This window comes from Coffea eugenioides, chromosome 6 (assembly GCF_003713205.1).
Source record: "Coffea eugenioides isolate CCC68of chromosome 6, Ceug_1.0, whole genome shotgun sequence".
Classification (NCBI taxonomy): domain Eukaryota; kingdom Viridiplantae; phylum Streptophyta; class Magnoliopsida; order Gentianales; family Rubiaceae; genus Coffea; species Coffea eugenioides.
Window position 1 is genome coordinate 15,986,291 of NC_040040.1, and position 10,927 is coordinate 15,997,217.

The following is a 10,927-nucleotide window of genomic DNA, read 5'->3' on the forward strand; positions in this document are numbered from 1 at the left end:
GAAGCTCCAATTGTCATCGAATTCAAGGTCTAAAATTGTCGATAAACTACAAAATCCAAAACGTACCACAAAAAAAGGCGAAGAAAAATACTCTTTAACTACTTGAACAATAAAGAGTACTGAGGAACTCAGGCACAACCATTGATACACTACAAAACCTTCTTGAATTGAGCACATGTAAAAACTATCTAACAAGGTTCTCTGTCTGGAATTTCAGGACTGCAAGGTAAAATCCAGGTTCATCCACAAACTTCACCAGTTCAAATGTATTATCAGCAGCAACATCTTGCAAAGTCGTCTTGTCTGGCAACTCGGCGGCTACTACATCAGGATATTGTTTTTGCTGCTCTTGAACCATTTGCCTCCCTTGCACATGACTTATCACAACCCTTGCACCTGATAATGCACGGGAGAAATATCATAAAAACATTGAACAAAGCAATTTTTCATACTAAAGTTTAATCCAGAAAGTTCATCTCAACCCACAACGACACAATCCCAAGTATTTTAGTAATTTTTCAAAAGCACCAAACCAGAAACGACTACTACAGTTCATTATAGAATCTCATTAGTTTTCAAAGTAAAATACATGGAAGAACAAAAGATATACTTGGGCCTCAATTTAGTAAAATTCATTTTTGCATCGGGTGCAGCAATGTAAGGCTAGGTTATAATTTATACAGTCAGTGACAGATCACTAAGGCTTTTGCACGAGAGATGCAAAGCCAACATGAAATACAGCATGTGAAGTCTTAAAAAGAGGGCAGATGTGATCATGTGATAAAGATTACCTGGCAAACAATGCTTGGCAAGTGTTCCCAGAATCTGGCCAAGTTGAAATGGCAAAGCAGGAAGGAAGTACAAAAACACAACTTCAAAAGGTGCCCACTTCTCTGGTAAATAAATTAATTCGCCTTGCCAACACTTCACTTTGTCATACTTTTCTTTGATGCTTGCTAATATAAACAACGAGTCATGAACAACAAGCAATTGCTCACAAGGTGAAGAATTAAAAATTTTATCAACAAACTCTTCAGAACCAATTGAAATTAGAACCCTTGAAGTTTCTCCAACCTCCCCTGCAGAAATGATCTGATCTTGCTTCTGGTTGTGCTGTTCCTTAGAATTTTTATCATCGTGCTCAAGAAATGACCAATCCTTCTCCATTAAATCTTCAAAATTAATCGCAGAAACTGTTCCTTCATTTGCAGGACTTGTACCCCCAAGAGTCGATTGAAACTTGAGCTTGGGATTAGGCGAAATGGTTGGGAATTTACACAAAACTGAAGACTGTCGACCACCAAGGAAATGGCACAGCTTAAAGCAACAACAGAGGGACTGTAGATGTAGATTACTTCCTAATCTATGATATAGTGGTGCAAGTCGGAGGTGAGAGGTCGGTGAGAAGATAGAACTCATGATATCACAGTTTATAGGTGCAAAGGAGGATCTTTAGTTTCACGTATGGGAGAGGTAAAAAATCCGTCACTTCTTTAGCATTGTCACAGTAACTGGTGGAGACAAAATGCTAACATTACCATAGCATTTCCATCCGCATGCCAGAAAATTTGTTCAGTTTTATCTCTCTCTGCCAATCTGATTAAAACAAGCCACATGATCAGGAAAGGAGATCCAGCTTTACATTGAACAGTTCCATCATATGCATGACTTGATAATGTTCCAAAAGGAACTGTACTCATCAAATACTCCTTAGAATTACTGGACACTAGGCAGATTCTCTATTGCTCCTCCCCCTCTTTTCTCCTTTTCTGCCATTTTCCTCCATCCCCTACTGATTTCTTATTAAGTAAACACATATAAGAAGGGTTGCAACTTGCAAATGCTTATAGCATGACAATCAAGATATCAGGGCTGAACTGTTTGCAAATTTGAAATCCTAATAAGACTTCCTAATCATTGACTCTCGAAATTAATGGTTTCCAATTCATCAGAAGCGGAAGTGGACCAACTATTCTTGAGAATTCTCATAGTTGAAAGTATCTTTTATAAATTTGCGATCGCTTTCCAAATGATGCACTCCACTTTCTATGGTTCCTAAAAACAGTAACTTTCTACTTGACGAAAAACAGCAGTAGATAGGAAATGGAATGATTGGAAAAGCATATGCATCTCACGCACTATTTCTTTTAAGTAGAGACAACAAAAAACCTATAACCCTGGTGTTGTGAAAAACTTTTATAAGTGAACAAAATATGTCAAATTGCAATGAACAACAGACTGCCATCAAATTTCAGCTTGGCCTGATAAGACACACCTCAACTCAAGCTCAACTCTAACATGGAGTGAAATAGTGCTAGGAACAGTCTAGTATAAAATGATATCCCTGACAAATCCAGAAAAAGAAAGAAGCAAAGTACTGATGCAGACAAGTATAAGACAACATTCTAAATTGGCGAGGAAAGGAAACAAATCAACTTGTAAAACAACTAAGGAAGTCGAAGGATATTTTTTCTACTGCAACATCTAACATGCTTGGATGCTTAGACGGGTGTTAAAATAAAGCATTGTTTCTTTGCATAAATCATATTTGCTTTAAAATACTTTCCACCCCTGCCCCTACCCACTTCCCATTTGAGACCCTGCCCTTTCTCTTTCAGTTTTTGCGGCAAACTAATTAAAAAAAAAAAAGAACCCTTCAGGTAATTCAATGAATCAAGAAATTCAAACTCAAGTCATGAATACTCCCAAGGATGGTTCCAGCAAATAAAAGAAGGTTGAACACATCTTATACTAGTTTAAAAATTAAGAACAGCTCAACGAGCTAACAAATGAAAATTCTAATGCCATTTGATTTGACCCAATCTCCGGCTTGGCTTGCCAAGTAAACCAATGTAGCCAAGCTCTTACCTAGTACCCAGCAAAGTTTGTCAAGAAACTAATCAATCATACTCAACTTCCGTAGTTTTTCAGCTTTGCTCCAGCCCTTGACAGTAAATTCACAAATTCAGTTTTAGCAGATTGCAACTGTTGATATAAATTTATCTCTTTTCCTACTCTATTTCAATTACTTTATCTACTCAGTGAACAAGAGATGGACTACAATTACTGGTTTCCACAGCATCAAAATTCAATCTTTTTAGTAAGCAAGCACAGCCAAGAGAGGAAACCCAAGAGGGCTTATTTCAGTTACTCCATAGAACCATACAAATTTTGCTGAACGTTTATCACATGTCTAATTGCACATATCACCAAAATAGTGTTCTTCACCTTACATGCATATCCAGATAAGTAAAAAAGACACTATACAAGTACAGAAGAAGAGATCAGAGCAAAAATATACCTTGAACGGCAATTAGATAAGGGGCTGCGCGCGGGGACTTTGAACTGGGGGAGAAGGGGGGTTTGGGACGGAGGTTTATCACTTTATCTTGTTGCAGCGGAAAATTGAAAATGGCTTGGGAGAAGAAAAGAGTTGGTGCAGGATTTAAACGAGGGAATGGAGAGGGCCTAATTCAGAGCAGGGGCAATCATAAAATTCTTAATTGCCCAAAGCCCATATTAGTCCTAAGCAAATTTTGCTTCAGCAATTATTAGGAGCATCATTAAAACAGTCTGTTCCTTTTCTAGACATCCCTTTGAAAAGCTCCTGATCGTATGCCTAGCCTCTTGCTCAGTTGAATTGAACGTTCAGGACAAAAAAGTTACCATTGCTGCGTATTTGAATCAAAATCAAGAAAAAACAAGTTGGCGCGGCTTGCCAAGGCAAGGATATGCTTATATCCAGTAAATGTAAAGCCTTTTTTGTTTAGGATAAAATACAAAAAAAATTCTTTGTGATTTATTAAATATTTAATTTAACTTCCTCTGATTTGGAAACTTACACTATAACTCTCTGTGGTTTTAACTAATTTGAAAATTGGACTGAAAGTATCCAATCTAACGATTATACGTGAAATGTCAGTATTGCCCCTATATAAATGAACTCTCTATGATTATTTGTCTAATGTTTATTTAACTCCCTTTAGTTTGAAAAATTACACTATAATTTCCTGTGATTTCGACTAAATTAAAAATTGAATGGAAAGCATCTTACATATAGCAGGGGAAATATTTACATTTCACACACAATCGTTGGATTGGATGCTTTCTGTCCAACTTTCAATTTAGTCAACACCACAAAGAGTTATAGTATAGGCTTCCAAATTAGAGGGAATTAAATTGAATATTTATCAAATCACATGGAGTTTTTTTGGTATTTTACCCTTTTGTTTACAAGAATTTTCTTGGTTACCTTTTCTCTGGCAACGGATTGGGGTTAATAATTATGAATTCAACCCTCTGTCATCTGCGGGAATTTTCAGTTTTTAGGCAATTAATCTTTGGCCAAAATAGAGATTGGCTCGTCTCAAGTGTGCCTTCTTACCCCGTACTCAAGTGGTACTAGCACTTGACAATATTCTATTTTCAAAAATTCATTTTTTTTCAAAATATCTTATAATTGTAATTAAATCTAGAGCAAGTTAAATTCAGAATCCCTTACGGCTGTAATTAAATCTAGAAAGAATTAAATCCAAAATTCTTTACAATTGTAATTAAATCTAAAGGGTGTGAAGTTTTTCCTTGTTATCTTTAGCTCCCTTGACTTAGTTCGAGTTTCTTCTACTATATATATAATATATTAGCACACGAATAGGGTGGTGTTAATTGACAAAAAAAAAAAAAAGTCAATTTCATATTTATAGATTAAATAACATAACAAACCATTTAAAAAAAAAAAAAAAAAGAGAACTTGCTCAGGTTTGGAATCGTGAGTTGGCCCAAACTAGACTTAACATCATCAAAAGAAACAAAATAAAGGCCCAATTAAGTTTTACATTCGGAGAAAAAAATAAACGACGTCGTTGGCTGTTCCCACCTTTCTTCTTCCTCCTCCGGTTCACACACACTCAAATAGAGGACAGGTACCCCTCCCGCCTCCTTACGGCGGCGTTTCGTTCTTCTTCCCGCCTTTTTTTTTTCTCTTTTTCACTCACTCATGAACGGAAGAAGCAAGGGCCAATTTCTTCTATGCAATTTCCAACAAATCAGAACAATAGTAAAAGTCCGGCTGAAATGGGTGAAGAACCGGTCCTTAGACCACATAATCGACGTCCAAAACAGACCTTAAAGCCGCCTGCCTTCTCAAGGACGCTATAGCACGCTCCTCCACAGGCTATTTGACCTCCAAATCACTGGAAAATACCCAGAAGCTATTGGGCATCACTGTCCCGACGCTGCGTTTCATTCGCAGATTCCCGACTTTATTCCACGAGTTCCCTCACCCCAAATGGCCTTCTTTGGCCTGTTTTGAGCTGACCCCATGTTGCCAAATTGCTTCGTCAGCAAGAAATGAAGGTCTTTGATGAATGCCAGACTGATTTGGTTGAAAGGCTTTGCCGCCTCCTCATGATGTGTCCAAGTCCCAAATGGTATGCTCATTTTGCTTTCACTTTTACTTACTGAAATTTTGTGTGGTTTTTTTTTTTTTGGTTTATGTCTTGTTTTAGTTGGGTAAATATGCTTTATGTTTTATGCTTTATGCTTTAATTAAGTTCGGCATCAAACGGATAAATATTTGATTTTTAAACTTGCAGACGTCGGGCTATCTTTGATGAAGGAGAAACATATGAACCAAAAAATTTGACCGTTCTTGTGCAATTTGGTTGATATGCTTTTGTTCGTCTGCCAATGCCAAGGAGTTGATGTGAATAGTTTGGAGGTCTATTTGTGTTGAGATGTGTCTTCCTGTATAAAAATTTGTTGACGGTCAGCTCTTACTGTTTGAAGAGTTGATGAATTATTTCTCGTGCTACCTTTATGGATTTTGTCCTAAGAATCAACAATGATGTGAAGTGGTGTCAATGGTGATATTTGTCTTCGCTTTTGCATCCTATGCATATATATATATCATGGAATTCTGTGAGCTAGAATAGACAAGAGATCTGCCCTTTTTTAGCTGATTTGATCTTGTGTCAATACTTATAGAGGACAACACATGAATAAATATGATCACTTTTCTTGTATTTGTTGAATGCTAGCATGATGCGGTGATGTTGCACCATCAAATTAATGTGCAAGTTTGGATGCTTTATATCTTCATGGATTATGAGTTTTGTTTGTTATATATGCAGATACCTCTGCAATCAATACATCCGTTGAAATGGGATTTTGGTTTGCCAGATGATTTTGACAAGAATTTAGTCAAAAGGTTCCCAGATCATTTGCAGATTGTTAAAGGAACAAGTGGATTGGCTTGTTTGAAGCTTGTTCAGTGGCAAGAAGAATTTGCTGTATCTGAGCTGCAAAAGAGCAATGAGAAGAGAGGATTAGAAAGTGATAATGGTGCTGATGGAAGAAGTGCTTATAAGTATCGGGAATTCAAGAGGGGAAAATCAGCTTTAGAGTTCCCAATGAGTTTTCCCAGAGGCTATGGGGCTCAAAAGAAGGTGAAGGCATGGATGGAGGAATTTCAAAAGCTTCCCTACATCTCTCCCTATGAGGATTCCAGGAGGATTGACCCAAATAGTGAACTTATGGAGAAGAGAGTTGTTGGTGTGCTCCATGAATTTTTGAGCTTGACTATTTACAAGAAGACAAAGAGGAATTACTTGAGGTCCTTGAGAGAGGAGTTAATTCTTCCCCACAGGTTTACTCGACTATTTACCAGGTACCCAGGGATATTTTACTTATCACTAAAATGTAAGACAACTACTGTTGCACTGAGAGAGGGGTACCGCAGGGGAAGACTAGTGGAGCGACATCCTGTTGCTCGACACAGGGATAAGTTTCATCATGTAATGAGAACTGGGTTGGTATACCGATGTAAAGGGATTGAAGTTCTACCTCAGCTGGACAGTTTGATTGATGAAGCCGAAGAGGACAAAGTTGAAGGTCAAAGCGAAGAAGAAGAGATTGAAACAAGTGATGAATGCTATGAAGCTGGTACTTCGGAGGTGGAGAGTGCGTCTGATGAGGATTAGCACTGAGTTGTCTGAATGACCCCTTTTTTTTTGGGGTTGGACTAAGAGATATTGAGCTCTATAGGTAGAGAGGTCCTACTGTATAACATTCTAGATCTGTGTATTTTAGTATTCTTGCTTGATGCATGGTCTGGTATAGAAGTGTTACAGATGGCTTCATTGCTCATTCAAAGCGAGAATAGTATTTATTGTGTAGTATTTTTGTAATTGGTTTACAGATATGTTTGCCAAGAGATTCAACATTGCCATTTAGTAGAGAGCCAGCAACTAGGATGCAGTAATGGCTTGGCTTACTTGAACTAAAGAAAAACATGGAAAGGAGTTGTTTTGAGATTTTCGTCATGTGTGGATGTCATGTGTTGATTTTCCCCGGATTCCCAGACAGTTTCATCCTTTCCTTGAGGAGCTCAAAGACTATGCTGCAGTCTCCCAATTACATGAAATACATGTCACTTGCAATGGAGATTTCTTGTGAAAATACAGTTATTTCTGTGTATTCATGGTGCCTTGCATTAAGAGCCAGGAAAGCTGTCTCTCTCTTTCTGTATCTTATCAAAACTCCAGGTTCTTGCCAGTTGTGGATGTCATAGATTGGATGGTATCAACCTGGCAGTTTATTTTCTTTTCACTCTGACAAAAAGAAAGAAACGCACTGGTTTGACAAAAACGTTCTCCAGCATAATTGTTCAATAGTGATGCAAAAATGGACAAATAGTTGCACCCAGTATTACCAAAGGTGCATCTGCATCTATCTTATGTTAAATAACTTTGCACCCAATATTGAAGTCCTATTAGAACTAGAAGTGGTAAGGACTAACTAAGAAGTGCTATAGTTGTGCATATTTTTAATTTTTTTTTCCCGAAACGATAGAAATTTTATAACATCAGAACTGTACAATTTTGGAGCAAAGGCTCCTATCTTTACAAAGGTGCAGTTAGCACTGTGGAGTGGCGTAGTTCCACTCCATGTCACAAAAATTCAAAAGAGCAATTTTGCTCAAGCTGTAGCATAAGCTATCAGGATTATCATTTAATCGCACAAAAGAGCACATTCGAAACCATAATGACATTTGCTGGACATCCTCCATGATAGCAGCTATTGCTATATTCCCAGCTTTCCCATTCTGAAACTGTTCCATCATCTTCTTGTTTCCCGCTCGTATCTTGATTTTCCTCCATCCTTTTCTTGCCGCCTTGACCATGCATAATCTCACAGCCTCTGCCAAGTCTTGATCTTTGTTCCCTGATTGTCTTTCTCTTAGTGACCAAGCTGCTATCCCTTGATTTGCAGCATTTACGGCTGTGATGCCAATTCCAAAGGATTTGTGTTCCATTTGGTGTTGGACTGCAAGCTTCAGAATTACAGTCTCAGCATCTTCTAGTTCCCCTTGTTCATTTCCAGTTTGCCTTCTTGTTTCTGCTGTACTCTTTCTCGGATTGTGTTGCATTGCTTCCATGTGTTCCTTCCACTCCTCAGTTGCCTTTTCACTTGCTTTAAAAGGTTCCTGCTGTGAGCAGTTGAAAACTCTTGCATTTCTAGCTTTCCATATCTGCCATAGCACATTAACAGTTAATGCTATGTGATCTTCCCCTTCATTCCTAGTTCTTGCATTCATCAACATATTCCACCACTGTTTGAAGCATCCAGTTTGGTCTTGTAGTCCATCCCATTGTACCAAAGCAAATTTTCATATTTCCTTTGCTTTCTTACACTGAAGTAATACGTGCTCAATGGTCTCCTCCCTCTCACCACATCCACAGCAGATAGGCTCTCCTTTTCTTGTTCTGTTGAAAATTTGAGCCTTGACTGGTAACCCATTGTTTATGCACTTCCACACAAATATTTTCAATTTGTGTTTTATAGGCAGCTTCCATAATACTTTCCATAGTTTCCTGTCTGTTTGTTGATAGCTGCATCCCTCCTCTTTGCTTCTTTTTGCCTTCTTATCTCTTTCCTTTTGCTGCAAAATTTTGTATCCAGCTGCCACTGTGTATTGGCCATTGTTGTTGTGCTTCCATATCATGCTATCCTCTCGATCAGACCAACTTATTGGAATGCTCAGTATCTGTTCTGCATCCTCTTTGTTGAAGACTTTGTAGATCAGGGTTCTATTCCATCTATGTTGAACCATGAGTTCTGCGACTTTTTGCAGGTCACTGTCCTCTGGTTTCTGTGTCTTTATCCTTCCACCACTATCCTTGTTAATCCATTTGTCCCTCCAGATGTTAATGCTTCTTCCATTCCCCACTTTCTTTATACAGCCATATTCAATAACCTCTCTTGCACTCATTAGGCTTTGCCAAATCCAGGATGCGTTTTTTGGCATTTTGCTTTCTAAAACTGAGCCTCGTGGAAAATATTTCTCTTTCAAAACTTTGCTGACCAACAGATTTGGTTGAGTCATTACTCTCCAAACTTGTTTTGCCAGCAAAGCCTTGTTGAACATTTGGATATCCCTGAATCCCATTCCACCTTCTTCCTTGCTCTTGGTGAATTTTTCCCATGCTATCCAATGTTGCTTGTTTTTCTGATCGTGTTGTCCCCACCAGCACCTTGCCATCATGGAACCGATTTCCTTGCATAACTTCTTGGGGAGTTTATAACAAGACATGGCATAAGTTGGGGTAGCCATAGTCACTGCTTTCATCAAGGTCTCCTTGCCAGCTTGACTCAGCAATTTTGTCTTCCAGTGGTCCATTTTCTTTCTAATCTTGTCCTTTATGAAACCAAATATTTGTTCTTTGGTCTTTGTAATAACCATTGGCAATCCCAAGTATTTCCCTTGACTCACTGCCTGGATTCCCCCCAGCTCTTCCTTTATTGCTTCCACTGTTTTCTGTTCAGTACTTTTGCTGAAAAAGACAGAAGATTTCTCCAAATTGATAAGCTGACCTGAAGCTGCCTCATATGGTTTTAGAATTGCCTTCAACTCTTTGGCTCCCTCTTGATCTGCTTTGCTTAAAATCAGTGAATCATCTGCAAAAAAGAGATGGGTTAGTGCAGGTCCATTTTTGCTGATCTTCATTCCTGTCATTGTTTGCTTTGCCTCTGCTCTTCTGAGTAGACTTGAGAAGCCCTCTGAGCAGATCAGAAAAAGGTAAGGTGACAGAGGGTCACCTTGCCTTAGTCCTCTTTCCGGCTTTACATACTCTCTTGCTTCTCCATTAACACTGAAGGAATAAGACACAATAGTAATACATTCCATAATCCAATTAGTCCAAGTTTCACAAAATCCCATTCTATCCATCATAGCTCTCAAGTAATCCCATTCGACCCTATCATAGGCTTTAGACATATCCAATTTAACAGCCATATATCCCATGTGCCCTTTCCTTTTGTTTTTCAGATTGTGTAGGAACTCATGAGCTAGGATAACATTATCAAGAATCTGTCTGCCTGCCACAAAAGCAGACTGATTTTTGCTTATGCACAAATCTAACACAGGTTTGAGCCTATTCACTAGAATTTTTGAGATGATTTTGTATAGGACAGAACACAAACTAATGGGCCTGTAGTGCATTAATCCAGTAGGAATGGGGATTTTGGGAATTAAGGACACAATAGTATGGTTTATGGAATTGAGCATGTGAGTTGAATGAAAAAAAGCTTGAACTGCCTCAACAATATCTGTTTTAATGATGTCCCAATAAGTTTGAAAAAATAGAGGTGACATACCATCATTTCCTGGAGCTTTATTGGGATTCATTGAAAACACTGCTGTCTTAATTTCGTGTTCATCCACAGGCTTGATCAGGATTCTGTTCATTTGATCCATGATTTTTGTTGGAATTCCCTCAAGTATCTCATGAATGCAGTCCTCTCTTGTTGCTGTCCTTGAGGCAGTGAACAATTGCCTGTAGTATTTAGCTATTTCCTCCCCCACTGCTTCTTCTGAATCTGTCCAGCTTCCATCCACTTTCTGCAATTGGTTCATCTTGTTTGCTCT

At 38.3% G+C, this 10,927-nt stretch overlaps 1 protein-coding gene and 1 pseudogene across 1 annotated transcript; one reads left to right on the forward strand and one right to left on the reverse strand.

Annotated features, from left to right (window-relative positions):
- Window positions 1–95: 95 nt before the first annotated feature.
- Window positions 96–3,614, reverse strand: LOC113775176. The gene is made up of 3 exons (XM_027319943.1): window positions 3,302–3,614; window positions 792–1,596; window positions 96–396 (listed from the first exon to the last, which is right to left on the reverse strand). The coding sequence occupies exons 2-3, from the start codon at window positions 1,417–1,419 to the stop codon at window positions 185–187; spliced, it is 840 nt and encodes a 279-aa protein (XP_027175744.1). The 5' UTR covers window positions 1,420–1,596; window positions 3,302–3,614; the 3' UTR covers window positions 96–184.
- A 1,284-nt stretch (window positions 3,615–4,898) lies between these two features.
- Window positions 4,899–7,316, forward strand: LOC113775305 (annotated as a pseudogene).
- Window positions 7,317–10,927: the final 3,611 nt, after the last annotated feature.

Excerpts from the sequence above, each read along its gene's own strand:
- LOC113775176 (XM_027319943.1), bottom strand. The coding sequence starts at position 1,419 with ATGAGTTCTATCTTCTCACCGACCTCTCACCTCCGACTTGCACCACTA. Across the intron at positions 397-791 it reads TGCCAAGCATTGTTTGCCAG|GTGCAAGGGTTGTGATAAGT; the intron begins GTAATCTTTATC and ends GTGCATTATCAG.